Source organism: Dermacentor albipictus, unplaced genomic scaffold, assembly GCF_038994185.2.
Source record: "Dermacentor albipictus isolate Rhodes 1998 colony unplaced genomic scaffold, USDA_Dalb.pri_finalv2 scaffold_46, whole genome shotgun sequence".
NCBI lineage: Eukaryota > Metazoa > Arthropoda > Arachnida > Ixodida > Ixodidae > Dermacentor > Dermacentor albipictus.
This window is the reverse complement of record NW_027225600.1, coordinates 924040-944635: the sequence shown is the minus strand read 5'-3', so window position 1 is coordinate 944635 and position 20596 is coordinate 924040. Positions and strand designations below refer to the sequence as shown.

Below are 20596 nucleotides of genomic sequence, written 5' to 3'. Positions count from 1 at the left end.
AAGTGTCAAACGAAATTCCCGTATAAAAAAAAAAAACGGAAAACAGTAACAAGGCTTGCCAACATGGCAATACCTTTAATATTAAAGACACATGTGTTCAATAGAATCGGTGTTTATTAATTGTGATAATGGCAGGCTGTTCAAATCTGTTACAGTGCACGGGAAGAGGGAAAACTTAAAGAGGTTAGTTCGGGTGTTATAAGGTGTTAAAGAATCAGTGGGATGCCGTATTCGACGCGCTGTAAGTCGTTTAATGTGACACAAACAGTTGTTTTTAAGGAAGAAAATAAATTTTAGTCGCTGTATTTTCCTGCGTAGCATTTGAATATTATGTTGATTCATTAGGCTAGCAGGAAAGTCACTCAGTCTATATTTACTGTATTGCCATGCACTACGCGTACATTGAACACTTTGGCAAGTAGGTAATGATTAAAATTGGCAAGTGGCAAGTATTGCAACACTGCATTCAGTTTCAGTTTATTATTCTTTAATTACAATGCATTGGTAAGATACAATATACAGACGAGTTACCTAGCACATTTCATCACCTTCCCAATATACTTGCCACTGGTAAGAACAAAGACTGTCATTAACTCACTTCAAAAAGGAAATGAGCTCTCAGCAGCAAATTCCAGATTTGCGGCAAATGAGGCTGAAATTGCCTCAATGCATTGGCCACTAAGGCTACAGAGTTCTCTGTTATTCTACATTCATCAGTACGACAAAATTCGGAGGCATCTGCTGATTATATTGGGGCATAATCCTTGTTTGCAGCATGAATGGTCAGAAATCACTTACTGAGCTAAAGTCAAGTAAAATACAGTGTCATACTGGATGTTAATGTCTTCGCAGTGTGTACACTAGAGCACTGGTGAATTAAAATTATACTTCGTGTAGTTTAGGTCTTGTCTGGAACCAGCGTTGGAAACATATTTGTTGGAGCACGAAATGATATAGACGTAGACGATAAATACAGGACGAGCACCGACTCTCAACTGAAGATCTTATTGGAAAAGAACATATATATATATATATATACATATATATGGGATTGCAACACAAAACGTAACAATCTGTCTACGTTTGTCTTTTTGCACTGCAACAAATATATTGCCAGACGAAAGCAAGTTGGTAGGAATGCAGTGTGAAAGCAGCATTGATGGGCAAGCAACTTTCTGACCTTGAGTCAGTGGCATGTTGTGTGTTTAGTACAAGTCACTTTCACAGCTGTAACATTGGGAAGCAACAGGCTACCCAGAACTTTCATCTAATGTTACGTAAACGTTTGGCATCAAGTAGTGGCATCATACACACGCATGGCACTCTCCTAAGCTCGACTGAGTTTGTTTTTGCTTTGGGCACCAGATTTGTGTTAGGTGAACACTGCTTTGTGTCACTCCTGTTGACATACATAAAGTATAATGCTAAAATTATTTTGTGAAAGTCTAGGAAAGTGTCGCAGAAACGAGACGAGACAGCTGCGTTCGATGCGAACGCGATCAAGATTCTTCTTTTTCTTTATTGATTTTTGTAGCGCGCGCGCTTTTGGAGCCCGCCGTCTTCTTCTTTCTTGTCTTGTCTGCTCCCATGAGTTTCAACAGCTTCCGGCCGTGAAAAGTTTTCTTCTCATCATTGGAAGCAGCCTTTAAGTGTGTAAAGATGTGTAAAGATATCCACAGGTCTCCGAACGAGTCTTTCTTTCGTTTTGAAAGGCGGCAATACACTCCGACGTAACGCACGCACTCGTCATGGCGACGTTACGTTGGCGAAAACACGACCCCCTACAGTCCGGCGGCACCTGGCGCCGACGCGGCCGGCGGCATTCAGCGCGCTCGGACGTCGTCCGGCGCCGAATGCAACCGACTGCATTTCGCGCCGACCGCGCCGAGCAAGTTACCGCCTAGCGCCCTCTCTCGTCGAGGTAGAGACTCGCTACTCGGCAGGCTGAGCCAGAACGAGACGGCCTCTTCGCAAGAAAACGTACCCAACCCATGCGGCTCCGAAATCGAAAGGTTTCTGGAGGCCGTCCAGCAACATCCTTGTGTCTACGACACCAAAAGAATGGACTACTGGGATGCGGAGCGGGAAAACAACGCGTGGTAGCAGATACGCATGTACTCCGGCCTCTCAACACGAGCGTCAATGTAGAGTGTTTTAGTTGAGCGTCTTTACGGTACGCTCCGCTCCGAGCTGCCTCGCTAAGCCACAGCGCAGTGGCGGGCGATTTTCATGTTTTAGTTATACGTTTAGCGTAGCGGAGCGAACCTTTCGTAGTTGCAATGCCTCCTGGCCAAATTCAGGGTAATGAAAGAAAATAAAAACACCTTATGATCACTCTTATACAGTAAAACGTATATACGTATGTATATAACTCTTTTTCCATGAAGTATCTAGACGTGCGCTTGTAATGCGCTACCGGTCCATTTTATCTCATGGAAAATAAAGCGCCGTCTTGGGGAACGCCACGTGTTAGCCAGTGCGCTTGCTTTTTGCATCCAATCCAATCCGTTCTGACGCCAACGCTAGCCAAAGCGCTGCGCGGCACGCTCCGCTCAGGCAGCTTCTAAGCGGACCGTGTTCCTCGCTCCGCTAGCCCGCTTACGGCTAAGCGGACGGCGCATGTGCATTCGCGCTTCCGCTCCGCTTAACTGCTTAGCGGAGCGTAAACATGCTCAACTAAAACTCTCTACTACGCACGTGTGTGTATACATCTCCGGACATGCTATGCACTCAGCGCCTGTTTGTTTGTCTTGTTTTCCCTGTTTCAGTCGAAGAGTGCCTGAAACTATGGAAGCGGCTGAGGGACCGCTATACTCTTGAACTGAAAGCTATCGAAGCGACGAAAAGGAGTGGTAGCGGCTACGTGTCTGTGTTATGTAGAGAGAGAGACCTAATGTTTCGTCTTGCGGAATGTGTCGGCGTCCGTGCCATCGCCGAGCAACAGTCCGGTCCGCGGTGGCAATCGCTACCGACAGGGAAAGCGCGCGAAAAGATTTGTTTTGATGTTCCACGACAGAAGGCACGGAGCGGAGCGGTGTTCTGCGCATGCGCTACTCCAGCTGCGGCAGGTGCGCGGCGTTGTACTGTAGGGGGACGGATTTATGCCTGACGCGGCGTAGCCGACCTGGCGTGACGTAGCGCAACCACCACGCGCGCGCCGGGTCACATCGAAGTGTATATTAGCGCCTTAAGAGACAGGAGCGCAGCTTCGCATCGACTCCAGAATATGCTTCAATGACCTTAGCCAGGTTCCAGAAGGATCTAGGAGTGCGTGCACCGATTAAAACGATATCTCCTTTGTTCACTGTCATTTCTTGCTTTCTTGCGTTACACTGTTCTCTCGGTTCTTTCAGAAATTTCCTGTTCCATCTTTTCCACCAATCTTTTGTGATTTTTTGCTTATCTCGGCACATTTCTTCTATGCTGACCTTTTTTCTCACCTTCGGTAATGTCTTTAATCCTACACTTTCCACCTATTAAGGATAGCTTAAACTTCAGTTGTTGTTTGCATCTCTTCTCTTGATAACAGTCTTTTTCCAATAACTTTCCTCATTGCTGATTTCATGCTTCGTACCATCCTTTCATAAAAGCCTCCCCACCAAAGCACTTGTTCTACAGTGTACTTCCATTTGATTTGATCTCCTTGGCTTGCTCTTTTGGAGACTTCTTCCTGTAGTTCTTTAATCATACGATTGATATCTCTGTTGGCCTTCTTGAACGTCCTTGTGTTGTCACTGTAAATGGTGTAACATAGCCCTCGTCTCGCTGTAAATCTTCAGAATGCATGTAAGAATGCTTCTCTTGTCGTGTTGTCCACAATTTCGAGATGAACAGCTCGTGTAGTAGCACACACAAATATTGTGACATACTGTGTTGTAGTGCTTTTTATCACGTGTTTTATAAGTAACGGACCCGCGAAATCCACACCGATCACTTCAAATGGTTGTCACTCGTTGACTCTGCCAGCAGAAAGTGGGGCTGTTTCTTGGTGCAGCGGTCTGGCGTCAAATCGTTGGCACTTCAGACATCCATGAATTATCTTCTTCACCAGCTGTCTTCCTTGTATTATCCAGTACTTAGATAATGTGACGCTTATTCCTCCATGCAGTGTGACTTGATGAATATGGTGTACCAGCAGCTCTCGTTGCAGACTCTCTCTCAGCACCTCAATGTTTTCCCTGTGCTCTGACTTGAGTGACTCGATCTCGGCAGCGTGCTTGGCCTCCAGATTCTGCTTGCTGTTTTCCAGCTTCTGGTCATACTCCAGCCTTTGGGAACCAAGTGTGACAGCCTACTGCTCTACTTAGTGCTTCAGTAGAAGTAGCTCTTCATCTTTCAACTTCACTTCTTCCTGGTACTGCTCCTGGTTTGCAAGCAGTTCCTCCAGATGTCTCCTGTGGCCGACCTCGGTCCCTCGGAGCTTCTCCTCAAGAAGAAGAAGAAGAAGAATTTTATTTATTCACTTGGTTTTTATTTATTCACTTAGTTAGTTTTAGTTTTTTTAGTTTCATTTATTAATCAAGATTCTGCAGTGTAGACTCACACTTGGCACGAACAGTCTCCACTTCATCTTTCAGCCTAGACTTCTTTTCAGAGAGCATAGACTCATATTTGGTGCGTCCTGCTTCCGCCTCTAGTCGCAACGTCGCATTCTCTTCTGCAAGTCGTCTAATTGCAGTGCTTGGGTCAACTGCCGAGTCCGAGCTGGCCCTTGTGATGCTCTCTGCAAGCTCTACGATTTCGTCCCTTTCTTTCTTGAGTGAATCAAGTGCACTGCGGAGGGTCTCTGACTTTTTCTGCTCTTCCTCTAGGGCAGAGGACAGTTTTTGGACCTCTTCACCGTGTTTGTTGATAAGCTCTGCCGTTTCGGCAGAAGCCTTCGCCTGCCGTTCGTTGGCAGACCGGCTAAGAGCCTGTTCCTTTTCCCTGAGGCTGCAATGGATGTCCAGCTCTCCCGTCAGGCGTCGCCGCTCGTCAGCTAGCCTTGCCTCTGCAGTTTTCTCCAGCTGCTCCACTTCCTCCCGATGCTTGCTCAGCAGCTCCTTGGTACGTACCACCTGCTCACAGAGGAGTGCCGTTTTCTCCTGAGAATACTGCTCCTCGAGGCTTGCCTTGACGTCCAGCAGAACACGACAACAACATAACTGTCTTCTACATTTTGCTAATGCAACTGAAGTCTGCAGAAAAACACTTGATGTGAGGTTTATAAACTGGCAAGTAGATGTTTTCTCTTCCTGATTTTCAATTTCACCGGGAGTAGATGCTGTACACTGTGCAGTCAGTTCTTTGCTTCGGCACATAGACGTCGCATGCCATTTTCAACATACCTTGCACCTAATGTTTGCCTTACATATTTTTGCAGTATGGTGAGGCCTGGTACAGCAGAAACATCTGTTTGCCTCTTTGAGCTTCATTTTCTTATCTTCATAAGGCATCGTTCTCCTACAATCATCACTATAATGAGTAGTATTCTTGCAAAATATGCAAAACTTTGCAGCTGTACTTTGCAAATTAACAGTTCTTGTCTACTGCTTACTCTCAGTCCTGTTGCCATAGCTTTTTCTCTTTTCTGCCAACAATTCCTCTCTACACTCTACCTGATCTTCTATGTATTTCATCAAGTGCCTAAAATATCTTCTTGACGTAAAGCCACGTTCTGATCATGTGCTGAAGATCTACTGATCCCTTCTGTTTGTTTTAACTGGAATCCAATGTACAGATCCACTGGCAAAGCTCTTTTCAGGGTCAGAAACAACATCGGTGCATAGGACTCGCTTTTCAATCCTAAGGATTCCAATCCATGTATGTGCACTTGCACCTTTTGTGACAGCTTTCTTAAGGGAGGATGGGGGTCCTAAAAACTTTTTCTTATTTTTTGGTGAATCTTTACTAACTCCACTGTCTGGGGTAATTTTTTGTGCTGATTTCAGATCTGTAATTAGATTTTTGATAGCTGTAGCAGTTCAGAAAATATTGAGGTCTGAAGTCAAGTCAATCTCAAACTCGTGACGGGACTTTTTGATGATTCCGTCTTGCTAAACCAAAAACTAAATACATGACACCATTGCTAAAGACCTACTGTAGGTGGTGATGCTATTTTTATTCATTTGGAAGCATTTAGCGGACAGGAAAACAATCTTGCATTTATTATGAACATTTTCTTCTAATTAGCAGCGATTACTATACCTGAATGTAATTTTCATGACGGTGTAAGAGGAATAAAAATAGCATCACCCCCCAGATCATTTCAATACGAATAAAATGATACCACCCTTGTCATGTTTGGCCAAAAACAGCCCAGAAAAAACACCTGTAAGGCGGAGTACAGTGTGGAAAAACATCGAACTGAAATAAACGCATTTGAACTTTCTGTAGCGGGTATTATGCATGTGGCACTGTAGTTGTAGTGGGTAATATGCATGTGGCACTGTGTGGACTGCCACCGCTGCGGCGCGAGACACGAGCGCGGGTTGTGGATGCGAAGCGCTAGGACTCGTGATCTAGAGCTACCTGCGATCCCTCGAACGAGCTACATAAACCCCATTTCATTTGGTGGAGGTGCGGGGTAACCTCGAAAACTGGAACTCCGAAGCCGGACGCTACCGACTGCTGCGACCATGCCTGACGAAACCACCCAGGAAGATGCACCACAGCCTCCGACGGTCATCGTTTCTGGTGCATTGCGCCAGCGTGATCCTGCCATCTTTAGCAGCACCGATGATCATGACGTGGAGGATTGGTTGTCATCTTACGAAAGGGTGAGCCAGCATAACAAGTGGGACGACGTCACAAAGTTGCACAATGTGCTGTTTTACTTAACCGGCGTCGCGAACCTCTGGTTCCGAAACCACGAACGCGATTTCACAACGTGGAGCAGATTCAAGACAAGTTTCACAGAAGTGTTCGGGCGCCCCGCTGTGCGCAAGCTTCGCGCAGAACAACGCTTACGGGGGCGCGCGCAACATCACGGTGAAACGTTCACAAGTTACATCGAAGATGTCATTGAGCTGTGTAAGCGCGTGAATCCGTCAATGGCGGAACAGGACAAGATAAAACACATTATGAAAGGCATTGATGAGGACGCATTTCAAATGTTGCTAGCGAAGGATCCGCGCACCGTGGCCGAAGTTATCAACTTGTGCCAAAGTTTTGACGAGCTACGGAAACAACGCATCTTAGCTCGGCGCCCACCGCCTACGGAAGATTCGTTAGCAGCATTGGTTATTGGCGACAGCCACACAACTTTGCTGACGCAAATAAAAGAATTTGTGCGCGAGGAGGTCGCGCGACAGCTCTCGATTTTGCTGACCACGGAGAAGCCTTCTCAATATTTGGCTCCAGCGATCCGACAGGTAATTCAAGAGCAAGTGACCGAAGCTCTTCCACCTCCGTGTCAGCTGGCTCCCGTGGCCGCGCCTCTGACGTATGCTGAAGCCGCTGCACGGGCGCCTCGTCTGCCGGGATTCTCTCCTCCGCCTTCAGCGCCTCTCCAGCCGGTGTTCTCTCATCCGCCCTCGCCTCGCCAGCAGGTCGCTCCCTTTTTCAGCGCACAGCAGCAAGGCACAAATCCTTGGCGTACTCCTGAGAACCGCCCAATATGCTATGCCTGCGGTACACCGGGACATGTAGCGCGCTTCTGCCGCCGGCGCTTGCCGGCCTTTGTGGGCACCGCGCGACCACCCATCTCCGGCTTCCGACCATACCGTATGCCTCAGCGACCACCACCGGAAGTCTACGCTGCTGATGACATACCAGCACCGCAGTCACAGCTCTACAATACTCGTCGCTCACCTTCCCCTCGTCGGCGCTCACTCTCACCCATGCGTCGTAGGCCCAGTGCCAGTACTACTGAGGCGGAAAACTGATTTCCGCAGTTCCTGAGGCACGAACTGCGTCATCGGCGGAACATCAAAGTCCTCGTTTTTCCCCTGCTAACGTTATTGAAGTGTCTGTTGATGGCATCAAATGTCTTGCCCTCGTCGATACAGGTGCTGCTGTATCTGTGATTAGTGCGAAACTCTGCCGTGAATTACGAAATTACGGAAACAAATGTAGCTTTTGCTGACGTGAATCTACAGCAATACAAATGGCACCACTTTGAAGCTCTCTGTTTTGTAAGAATGGCCATACTAAATGTGTGACTGCACACTCTGCACACTGGTCACTGAACTAGCACAAGAAACTTTATTAGGCACCATGCTCTACAAAGAGCATGGTGCCTGGGTTTCAAACCTAAGTGTAGAACTCTGTGTGGGCATGAATATAGTTCCAGTGTTGTACATGCAGGCTGCCTGATTGATAGCAGTCTCCATTTTATCAGGGAGGCATTTTTTTTCATTTGGTAGAATTGACCATGTTACTGAATGAAGGCTCTGAGTGTAAGTATCCTGCCAAGTCATCTTCACCTGACAGTGGCTGTGGAACTTATAGCCAGTGATAGATATGCAGCTGCTAGGTGCTTTCCAGAATTTTACTTTTGTATGATGGCTCGATCACTTCTGCAGCCAGGTGTGTGCTAGCCCAAGGGGCCTAGTGAACAGAGCTCATGATGAGGTTCTCTTTGTGAAGGGGTGGTATGATAGATATTGTTATGAGCTATCGTGACAATATAATAGAGTGAACGCACAATGTGCTTGGTTGCGAGTCCGAAGTGCCGGTGTGCGAAATGCATAGCCGCAGATACAAGGAGCCGACGCGCGATGTGCTTAGTCGCGCAGTTCAAGGTGCCGACGCGCGAAATGCATAGCCGCAGATACAAGAAGCCGACGCGCGATGTGCTTAGTCGCGGGCTCGAGGAGTCGACACTCGACGCGCTCATTCGCGCAGTCCTACGTGCCGACGCGCGAAATTCCTAGCCGCGGGCTCGAGCAGTCGACACTCGATGCGCTTATTCGCGCAGTCGGAGGCGCCGGTGCACAAAATGGTTAGGTGACGGTCCGAGAAGTCCGCGCGCGATGTGCATGATCGCCGAGTCGGAGACTCCCTATGCGCGAAATGTTTAGCCGCGTTTCCGAGGATTGCGTGCGCGATACGAATTTGTCACGAATTCGAAACTCCAAGTGCTGAAAGGCTTAGCCGCATGTCCGAGGATTCTGCGCGTGAATCTTGGTCGCGAAGTCCACGTCGCCGATGCTCGGAATGCTTAGCCGCGAGTCTGAAACGTCCACAAGCGTAGGGATCGGCCACGCTACTGCGATGTCCGCGTAGCGCCCGTTTTGACACGTCGAGATTACGGCGAGTGGAGACGTCAAACTCGCGAGGTGCAGAGCCGAGCAGACGACGCGAGCGCCGGACCAATGGCGAACCGCGCTGGAGTCACGTGGCGGGCGCGGCCACCGCTTTTCTGTATGAAGGAGATCGCTGAAGCGGCAAATTTGAAGATGGAGAGAGAGAGAGAGAGAAACTTTTATTGGCTTAAACGATTTACGTGCAGTGGTCGGAGACCCTTTACTCCAAGGCCCCGCTGGCCTCGGCCGCCCGCTTGACCTGTCTTATGAAGGACTGTTGTCCCGCCAGGTCTGAGCTGGTTAGCTGTGCCTCCCGTTGCTCCATTGTGTGGTGTGTTTTATCAAACGGGTGTGATTCACAATCCCAAGTAATGTGCTGTAATGTTGGTATGCCTCCGCACCACGGGCAGTCGGGCCTGTAGCGAGTGGGGAGGGAACATGGCATTCTGTAATTTAAGGTGGGGAAATACCCCAGTCTGAATTCTGCGCCAGCTGGCGGCTTCTTCTCCCCTGAGTTGTGGGTGAGGGGGAGGGTATTTATTCCTGGTCGCACGCTGATGAGCGAAAATCTTCCGGGCATTCGTTGGATTGGGGTCATTACAGTGGCTACCTGGGACCGTCCCAGTCGAGTCTGCCCGGATAATAATACCTCGGGCTAGCGAATCGGCCAATTCGTTCCCCTCAAGGCCTGTATGACCTGGACACCATAGGATCCGGTGATGGGCGAATTTCGTCGGCATTATTGAGTGACATGTTTTGGTCGCGTGGTCCCTGAGAAAAAGGCGACATGCTTCTTGTGAGTCTGTTATTATGGTGACGTTCTTTTGCGTGCGTTCCGCGTGAGCGAGGGCCATTGCCACGGCGAAAGTTTCGGCAGCCGCCGTACCTGCCTTGACGGATGCCGTAAATTGTTGCTGTGCTTTCGTGTCGACGATTGCCACTGCGTACCTCCTGATGTTCTTTCGGGTATCACTGGCATTCGAGTGTACGTTCGAATACGCGGCTGCGTCCGTGTATATTGTGTTGTACGTGGGATTATTTTCATACATTGTTCTAATATGTTGTGCGCGTGCTTTTCGCCTTGCTTTATTGTATTCAGGGTGCATGTTTTGGGGTATGGGGGCCACTGTTATTCGAGCTCGTGTTGAGGTTGGTAGTGGTAATACGTGCTCGCTGATAAATTGTGGGTGTGGGGAAATATGTGCCCTTGTCAGTAGGGCCCGTCCTGCGTGAGTGTAGGTCAAGCGTTCCTTCTGGGAGATTAGTGTGGCTTGTTTTAGTTCTTCGAATGTGTTGTGTACTCCTAAAGCTAGCAGGCGATCTGTGGACGTCCCCTTGGGTAGTCCGAGGGCCGCTTTGTATGCTGGTCTTATTATGATGTCGACCTGCCTTTCCTCCTCGCGACTAAGGAAGTGGTAGGGCAGTCCGTACGTGACTCGGCTTATCACTAGTGCTTCGACGAGCCTCAGCGTGTCGTGTTCTTGCATGCCCACTTTCCTATAAGTTACGCGACGGATCATTTGCGCAATGTTATTTGCGGTGGTTTTCAATGTATTGATGGTGTGGGATGCGCTCCCGCTGCTTTGGAGCCAGAAACCCATGATCCGCATCGCCTTAACTTCTTGGACCGTGTGTCCTTCCACAACTATGTTGACAGGTCTGTTGGATATGTAGCTCCTCGAGTGTACCCGAATTACTTGCGATTTTTCGGGGGCACATTTGAGGCCACTGCTCCTCGAGAATTTGTCTACTGCCTCGGCTGCTTGTTGTAGTACTTGTTCTTTGTGTCCCAGAGAGCCCCTTGCTGCCCACAGCGTTATGTCGTCCGCGTACAGTGTGTAACCCAAAACGGGGATTTGGTCCAGCTGTCGCGCCAGGCGACACATCGCTATATTGAACAGCAAAGGAGAGATTATTGCCCCTTGGGGTGCTCCTCTACTGGGCATATTGAACTTTTGGGAAGTGATTTGACCGATTCCTATTGTGGCGGTGCGGTTGGCGAGAAAAGCCCGCACGTAGTTGTATGTTCGTTCTCCGCATCCCGTCAATTCGAGTTCCTCCAACATTGTTTTGTGTGAAACGTTATCAAATGCTCCCTTGAGGTCTAGTGCGAGCACTAATCTTTCCTCTCCGCGGGCGACGTTAGCTATACCTTCTCTGATCAGTAAGAATGCGTCTTGACAGGATAGCCCCATACAGAACCCTATCATGGTGTTTGGAAACCATCTTATTGCTTCAAGGTACCGCTGCAGTCTTATTTGTACTACTCGTTCGTACAGTTTACCCAGGCAGGACGTGAGAGAAATGGGCCTCAGGGCGTCTATTGAGGGGGTCTTTTTAGGTTTGGGGATTTTGATAATTTTAGCATGTTTCCATTCCGGGGGCAATTGGCCTTTGAGCCAGCTCTCGTCATTGAACAGTTCTGTGATTTTAGTCAGGACTCTAGCGTCCAGGTTCCGAAGCATCGCGTTCGTGATGGCATCAGGGCCAGGAGCCGAGTTTCTGGTGGCTGCTTGAGCTGCCTCGAAGACTTCTGCATATGTGAAAGGTTCATCTAATTTGGAATTCGCCTTTCCAAGGTATGGTCGCGTCTCGTTTGGGGCGTCTTTGTTTAGTGGTGGTCCAATGTATCGTTCTTTCAGTTTGTCTAGTAGTTCCGCGTCTGTGCCTGGGAAACTGTCCGAGATGATTTGGAGTCGTTTGTTGTTTTCCGTGCGTGTGCTATCCGGGTCAAGCATTCCACGAAGGATGCGCCACGTGCCAGCCGTTCCGAAGGTCCCCGAGAGGGACCTTCGGAACTTCGTTCTGCGAGGGACCCGCAGAACGTAGCCCACTCGTTTTTCGCTAATTCGTCTGCGTGTCGTTGCGCTTCCTCCGCCAGAAGTGTTATGCGGGCACGTAGCTGTTTGTTGAGGCGTTGCTTTTTCCAACGCTTAACTAATCTGTGTCTTTCGCCCCACAGTTTACTAAGTGGGAATCTACCACGGGGGCATCCGATGTGCGCTCTATGGTTTTGGTAGTGTCCTTGTGTGTTGACTGGATGAGTTTTGTCCATTCTTTTATGTTGTCGGGAGTCTTTGCTGCATCGTGGTTCCGTTGGAGCTCCCTGTATTTTGACCAGTCGGTTATTTCGTTGTGCCAATCGTTTACGTAATTTGGGGGTCGAGAGTGAAATACGAATCAGATCATGATCACTGCCCAAGTTTTCGTTTAGCGATGCCCACTGTGCGTCTTTGATGTTTAGCGTGTACGCGCGATCGGTTGTTGTGTCCCTGCTCACGCTGTTACCTGTGCGCGTGCCTATGTGGTTTGCTGTCTGCATGCCGAGGTTCTCAACCGATTGTTCAAGTAGGGCTCCTTTAGGGGATGTGGACGCGTAGCCCCACATTGTATGTGGCGCGTTGAAATCGCCCAATACCACAATCCGGTCTTTGGTGCCCACTATATGGTCTTAGTGTCCGATAAAATTTGGGGTAGATCCAGACCTTTGCTTTTGGGAGGGCTGTAAATGTTTGTTATGATGCTGTGTGCTTTGCCTCTTTTCCGCGGTAGCACGCAGATTGTTACGGAATTTGTTTCCCCGGCATGTTGGGGCAGGAATATCATTTGTGCCGTGATTGTCTTGCTCACCAGCATGGCAACTTTAGGATTTTGGGGGTCGCTCAGAACATAATAGCCCTGTGGTCGGGCTGGTTTGGGCCCAACCTCCTGAAGGCATATTATGTCCGGAGCTACCTGAGAGCTTTTAATAAACTGCTGGAGGGCTGCCGCCTTTCTAGCGAAGGATCGGCAGTTCCATTGCCAGATCTCTAATTGTTCTGGGTTGTTTGGTTTTGTTTTCTCTTTAAGTGTAGTAGCCATGGTTCCCACTCGTTATTTATGCTTTTGACATCTCGGTGTCCGAGCCGTCCATATCAATTATGCGGTGGGCCGTCTTGGTCTTGGCCGATCCGGTGCCGACTGCTATGGCGCGTTTCTTAGTCGTTGTGGTTTTGGCTGCGGTCTTTAGCTGCTCCGTTACTTGTTGTTTGTGCTTCTCGAATTCTACCAGCATTTGTGATTGGAAATCGAGGAGTTTCTGATTCACGAGGGTTATCATCTCGTGCATTAGTGATTTAGAGGTTTCAGCCAATAATAGTTGGAGTTGGGCCATTGCGGGTGGCGCTTCGGTATTTGGCGTTTGCGGTGTTGGTGATTTGTGTTGGTTCTGTGGCCGATTGTCTACGATCTGATTCTAGCTGTCGTATTTTTCGTGTGAGGCGTTCCTCTAGCTCCTTAATTTTCTCGTCGGATCGCTGTCGTTTGCGTTCCTCGTCTCGAAGTTGTGCGCGTAGCTGCGCGTTTTCCTGTTTAAGTATTTCATAACCGGGATCTCGCTGTGTGTTTGGTGTGTGTTGCGGAGCATTGGGAGATACAACCGTCGCCCAGCTCACCTGAGGCTTTTGTGACTGCTGGTGCTGCGGGGGCACTGGCGCTTGCGCGGCCCTGGACGGCTCCCTGGATAGGCTCCTACTTCGTTTGCCGTTAGGAGATGTGGATTTGTGGCGATGGCTCTCTTCCTCGTCCTCTGAGCTGAACCATCGCAGTTTCTTCTGGCCCACTCGCTCTCGTGAGCGGGACCGACGAGTGGTGTTCTTGGAACGAATGTTCTTTAGTTTCTGTGGACATTGCTTGCTGACTAGTCGCGTGACCTGCCGCCCCGCACACGGCGCATTTGATCGCACACTCGTGTCCAGGGGCGGGGGGATCCTTCAGGCCGCATTTTTTGCAGATGTTGATCGGGTGGGGGCACACATCCGGTCGGTGTCCCGCTTGGAAACATTCCGTGCATATTTGAACAGTGGGCTTGTATGGATGGAGTCGCATCTTTCCTCCCATGTAATAAATACATTTGGGAAGGGAGCCACCGGTGAACGTGATGAGCACCGTGGATGACTTGCCTAGCATCCGAGCTCGTTCGATTTGAACTCCGTGTGTCCGTACTCGCATGTTGGCTATTAAATGTTCCATGGGTGTGTCCGCTGGAATGCCGTGAACCACACCTCGATAGCAGTTGTTGGGGTCCGCTACGTATGTGTTGAATTGGTGCACGCGTCCGTTCAATTCGAGTTGCGTGATGCGGTGGTGTACGTTGGCCACTTCCGTGCTGCTCACCGATAGAATTATATTGTTCGATCAGGGGCGAATGTGGAGGATGAAATCCACGCCTGTGATTCTTTCTCGCTTCACGGGTCCATCTTGAGTTCGGCTGAGATGGTCTTGGATTGGTTGGCTTGCCTTGAGAATGGCGCTCCCCAAGGTTGGTATTAGTATGTCTTCGATTGTTAATCCCTTTGTGGGACGCATGATGATTTTTACATCATCCTTTGGTAGTGCTGGCAGAGGTTTGCGCTTTGAATGGTGCAAGCGATTTCCTTGGTTGTCAGCTGCACCATATGGTTGGTCGTCACGTTCCCCTCTCACGAAGTTTGCCTGGCTTGGTGAGCCGCGTTGCTTCGGAGATTGGGCTTCCTTGCCTTTTTCGTTCTTCTTACGTTGTTTCTTAGCTCTTTGTGATTCAACAATGTGCCAACTACCGCCAGTGCGGTCGGACCTTGTCGGGTCGGTTTAGGTGAGGTCCTTGTCGAACTCGTGTTCCATCTCGGTGGATGAAGATTGTTCGTTATAATCATTCAGTGAGTGCCCCGAGGTGGAGCACATTGGTGCCGGTGTTGTGCCGGTAGCCGTCGTTGGCTCTTGAGAGACCTTCTCAGACATTTTCTCTATCGCTGAGGCGGCAGCGGTCTCATAGACCACGCCTAGGAGTAGCGAACGCCGTGCGTTTCTGTGAGCGTTCTTGCCGCGTTTGTTACCCGACGCAGCTGCGCCCACTTCGGATCTTCAGACTTCGATATTGGGGTAAAAAATTCGCCTACCGGTTTGAAAATGATGTCCGGGTGTAGATCTCGTCGAGTATATTCCAGTCGATATCTTGGCTGTTGTCCTACGGTCATTGGAATGGGCGTAAATCGGGTTTTGGTGGAGCCGATGTGAGGCACGCCTGCTCCGTCTGGCCCCCTCTGGCGTTCCCTTGAAGACGGAGAAATGCGCTTTCCAACGAAACCAAGATGGCAGCGCTCGGTCGCGCCGTTCCAGAGATATTGTGGCGTGAAAAACGCAGTCTTTTCTTGATTTCCGCGAGATTTTTTGCCACCTTGGCTGATAAAATGAATTTTTAGAGCACTTCTAAGTGGTTTACAGTGATGATATTTGGGTGTCAGATAGAAAAAGGGTTATAGAAACTGAAAATTTGATTTTCAAAAAATCGATTTTTTGGCCATTTTTCGCGATGTAAAACCCGCGTCCCCCCGAAAGCCGTCATGATCGTTGCAGCTTGCTACTGTATTCAAGTTAGTTAATTCTTTCATATGCATTTCTACCAGCACGTCATCCTTTCCATACTTCTGCTTGAGTAGATCAATGACATTCCCATAGTTTCTGTCGGAAAACTGTAGTCCCTCCGCTGCAGCGGCCGCTTTTCCGGTTAGTGAGGACAGAAGGTACGTAAATATCTGATTTTCGTTCAAGTCGGTTCTTTCGTGTACAGCTGTTTCAAATTTCCGCCAAAATCTCTGCCATTTCATTTTATCGCCGTCAAACTTCATTAGTTCTAGCTTTGGTAGCTTCACTATTGTTGCTTGCTGCGATTGTCTAGCTTCGCCATTAAAGTTGGGTTGCTCCTTCGCTGTTTCCCGTATTTCTTGTCGAGAAAGGTACACGTTGATGCTGTGCAGAGCACTCATTATCTTTAACTCGTACTCAGTGGTTTTCGCAAACTCCGAGTCAGCTGTTTCGGGTGTTATGAACTGCTCCATCTGCTCGTCTGCTTTCTTTAGCGAGTCTGCGTTACCTTTGATATGGCTGGCTATCAGCGACATCACTGTAGGATCCTGATTTTCCTCCAGTTTCTTTTCAGCATCACTCACTAAGTTAGTTATTTGCGTCCTCAGCATTTTTCGCTTTTTCAAAATCACTTTGTTCATCCTGACTGAGGAAACTGCTGGTCGCTTACAGATTCTAGCGGCGAGCCGTCATCTGAGTCTTGGTCGCCCTCTGTGTCCGTGCTGCTCCTTGCTGTCTATCTGCCTCGCTGCCGTTGGTTCGCCTTCGGGCCTCCTCTTCTTCCCTCTTCTGTGGCCAGTCCGTCGTTCTGATGGTCCGTGGCCAGTCGGAAAAGGAGTAGCCACTATCCTGGTCACGGCACCATGTCGCAGAAACAAGACGAGACAGTTGCGTTCGATGCGAACGGGATCAAGATTCTTCTTTTTCTTTATTGCTTTTTTGTAGCATGCGCGCCTTTGGAGCCCACCGTCTTCTTCTTTCTCGTCTTGTCCGCTCCCATGAGTTTCAACAGAAAGCATACTTGCGCCTGTCCGTTGTACATGTTCTTGTTTTAGTCCTCGTCTTTGTAGCGCTCATTTCTTTTCTTCAAGTATGTCAAACCAACTCGCCCACATCAAGCTTCTGCTGCTGAGAAAGCACCTCGTGTTGTATTTAGAACCGCGCTCCAAATGTAACACCAGGTTTCTTTTTTTCCCTTTTGCCCATCAACATTTCAGCAAATGTTTATTGCTTTTGTTTGTCATCACACTGTGCTAAGATGTTCTATCTTGTGCCCACAGCAATGGTGGCACTAGGTTCACTATTAGAACTTCTTTTTCTGGCTTGTCAAAAGTCTGCTATTGTATTATATCTGCACAAACACAGTAATTCACTTTCATGGTAGGCAGTGCCATGTTGAAGCTCCGGCTGGAAATTTTTTCCAAGGTAGTGCTGCAACTTCCAGGTTCTAGAGCCGGCATTGGCAGCGTGTGAGCAGCTGTCGAGCAGGCTTGCCCCTGTTGACAGATCAGTTCACCTCCTCAACTGTCTGCAGCTCGCTCAGACTGGGCTGGCTGTGCTCGAAATGACGGAACCATGGCTGGAAGAGCTTGAGGCACGCCAGAAGCCCCACATCGACTGCCTCGGTACGTGAGCATTTTATAATTTTACCTGAAGCATTGTAAAAAGCTAAAAAATTCATCTCTCCCAGCCACTCAAGAAGCTTGCCACGAGGGGCCTCAACTAGCGCGCAATCAAGTGTGATCAGTGTGTTTGCTATGTGCTCACTCATTTAGTGCACCTTAGTTCTGCGTCAGCACGATTCCCACTAGTTTTGAACTCTGCTTATTCAAACAAATTATGGATTCTGGTGGAGTTTAAATCAACAATAGTCAACTGTATAAACACTAATTTAAGCCTCATATTTTGTGTTCGCATTCTCCTAGTCTTGCTCGTAAAAGTCGGCTCCATATTGTTGCCTCAGAAAATTGCAGCTCGGCACTGGACTTGTTAGCATTCTCTGCACACCTAGGCACAGAATCTTCACACAGCCAGTGAAAATCTATGCAGCATTCATGTGTGGAGCAGTACCATAGTGCAGTACTGCACATGCCTCTTTGTGTGTTCCTGGATGCCTTGCGGTACTTAACAGGACGGATGATCACAGCAAGATAGAGACTTGAAATGATCAACAGTTGTCAAACGAGGGATCTGGCTGGAGCCAGTGTTCTGACACAGGGTCAAGACAAGTCCCTAGTTGAAATGTGAATTCCAGCAACACCCCTCATTGTCAAACGAGGGGTGTTGCTGGAATTCACTGCTGATTGCTTGCCATACCCTGTTATGCATCATCGAGTGTAACCACACTTCCGTGACACCACTGGCACTATGACAGAAGCCTTTCTTGCTCCCATGCATGGTCGTGCAGTTGAGGAACAGCTGGAGCACTTTGTGAGCCGGCTGGGCAGTGCCTTGGCTGAGGACTCATCCCGCAGTGGCAGCATTGTGCCACTGCCAGAGCCGTTGTCCCTGCAAGCGCTGAGCCAGGGCCTGGCCGAGCTGTGCGAGCAGCCAGAAGCCTGGGGCATGCTGCCACCACTGGCGCTGCTAGTCGGACGCCAGCGGCAGCAGACAGTGCGCCGTACAGCCCTGGACAAACTGTGGCACCGCTACGCCCAGCTCCATATGCGGGTCTATGCTGCTTCAGATAGGGACCTAGCCGAGAGGCTGCCCCTAGCACCAGACACCCTACGGGAGGCACTGCTGCTGCCGCTCCTCACCCAGCAGGGAGTGGAACAAGATGGCAAAGGAGGCCAGGAGGCTTCGTCATCCACCTAGTTGCTGTCACCTCTCCTTGTCTCATGAGTGGCCATGTGACACTGGTCCTTGTGGCTCAGAAATAGCTCCCTGATGGCTTTCATCCCCCCGGGTCTGTTAGTTTCTTTACAGCTTATGGATTGGGCTACACTTCACAAAAGTGGGCACTTGGGCTTGTTGGTATGGTGTAATAATTTGCTGTACAGAGTGGAAAAGGCAGGGAAAAGGCAGAGGGGACAAAGAACAGTGCTGATTGTCATCCTCTCTGCCTTCGTCCCACCCTTTCCGCACTGTATAGTAAGTTATAATAAGCTTCACTTTCTTTGATAAGTGCGAACATCAAGTTTATGTCCATCATTCTTTCCATGGCCCAGTGGCGGGCTCTGGTGTTTTGTAGTGTGCTCAATTTTACTTACATGACAAGTCTGCTGCACTAACTACTAGCAGCACATTCATAGGGTCTGGCTAGACACATCCAACCAGCAAACCATGCTTGGAACTAGGGGCTTTCAATGTGTGCTACACTGAAGAAGCACAGGTCATGTAAAACTTGGAGCACGCAGGACACCTCCTGGCATCTGACAAAATCAATGCCCTCGGCACGTCACTGACAGCTTAGGATTGCTACTAATAGCGCAAGCATGCCACTGATGACGGGATCTTAATTTGAAAAGACGCACTAAATACAGCATAAGAAAGTAAAGTTGGAGTGACGCTAATGATGTTAGGGTTTCCAGAGGAGAGTTCATTAAAGCGCAAATAAATTTTGCCAAATTTATTTTGATACAAGTTTTGTTATTGTTACAGAATTCAAGTGCTCCTTATAGCAAATTGTGTACTTGTAAGCACATGCAGACACTGCTTGACATTACAAGGTGCACTTACGGCCTCAAAGATTTCCTGTGCAGTATGTCATGCGACAGTGTGCAGCAACTACCAGGTGCATTGCTGTTGAGGACCCCTAATGCTGTCTCAACTGTTGGACACTGAGTGTATGGAAGCAAGCAGCTAAAATCTATCTGCAATGGCTTTGTTTTGCTTGTCGTAAATTTTATTATGTGAATGTTATGATGTCACAAATGTTATGATTTTGCTTCTCATGAATGTTATGTTGGAGACCAAGAACTTATTGCACCATTTTGTTGCCTGTACAAAAGAAAGTCATGAAGAGTGTGGTACAAGCTGCACTGTTTGGTGCCCCACGGCCTCTCTCTCAGCACGTCACACCATGCAAGCATCAGGTGTCATGATGGTTGTTGCTGGTCGCAAGAACTAAGGAGCATCCTGCAGCACTACAGTAAGAATGCAGGTGCTTTAAAAGATGTAATAGGGAAATACACGACACATGGCACATCGTGTGTTTTGTTTTTTATATTTCATCACATTTCTGCACTGTTCCATTAAAAGATGGCCTAGTTGGTATATGATTAAAGGCTCCAAGCCTACCCAATTGGACAGCATGTGGCAGAATGAGGGATAATTTTTTCAGCACAACATTTTCCACCTTGTGTGTGCTGTCTAGTTTCAATGGTTCACAGCCTCTCGTTTATTTCTCTGCTGCTGAGTATCATTCTTGGAGGCCAGAGAAAATCATACATTTTTTTCTCATGCTTCTGGAGAAAAGCATTCTTGCTTCCTCTTATACAGTCAAACCACTTTATAGTAAACTTATTGTTCTGCAAAAAGTGGTCGTTGTATAAGTAGTTTGTTCCCTGTGAACTCTCTATTCAAAACATGCGAACATTAATGGCGCTGAAGCTGACGTCAGCAGTTACAGTTCGGCATCACTTTTGTCCAAAATCGGATTTTGAGTACCTTCGTTTTTGTTCCTGGCACTTTGCTTCACCTAGCTACAAGTTTCTCTTAAAAGTGTTATTTAAAAAACGAAATGCGGCATTGTACCTCTTTCAAAATGCCACCCGGCCAGTTCCTACAAGTGCAGCCACCGCCATTTTTCTTCTAGAGCTTGTGATATATTTTAATATAAGAGGGGCACGAGTGGATTCTGCATGCAATAGCGAAGCGTTCTAGTGGGCTGAAAGCAGAAATTACTACATGTGCTGGCATTTTGCAAAGGTATTGCCGTTATGGCAACGACTGCAGCATCCGCCACACTCGCGTCAAGGGCCATATAGTTACTTTTGCTATGTCAATTCAACCAAAATAGTACAAAGTTCAAAAAATACAACGCC

At 48.4% G+C, this 20596-nt stretch overlaps 1 protein-coding gene across 1 annotated transcript in view; it reads left to right on the top strand.

Moving 5' to 3' along the window:
* The window catches only part of LOC139052957 (conserved oligomeric Golgi complex subunit 6-like), a gene marked incomplete at its 5' end in the record, with an annotated part of 29073 nt that extends 9209 nt beyond the window's left edge, over positions 1 to 19864 (top strand). The window contains 2 exons of the mRNA XM_070530103.1: positions 17053 to 17233; positions 18016 to 19864. Coding sequence (XP_070386204.1) covers positions 17053 to 17233; positions 18016 to 18425 — 591 coding nt within the window. The remainder of the gene's footprint in view (positions 1 to 17052; positions 17234 to 18015) is intronic.
* Between the last annotated feature and the right edge of the window lie 732 nt (positions 19865 to 20596).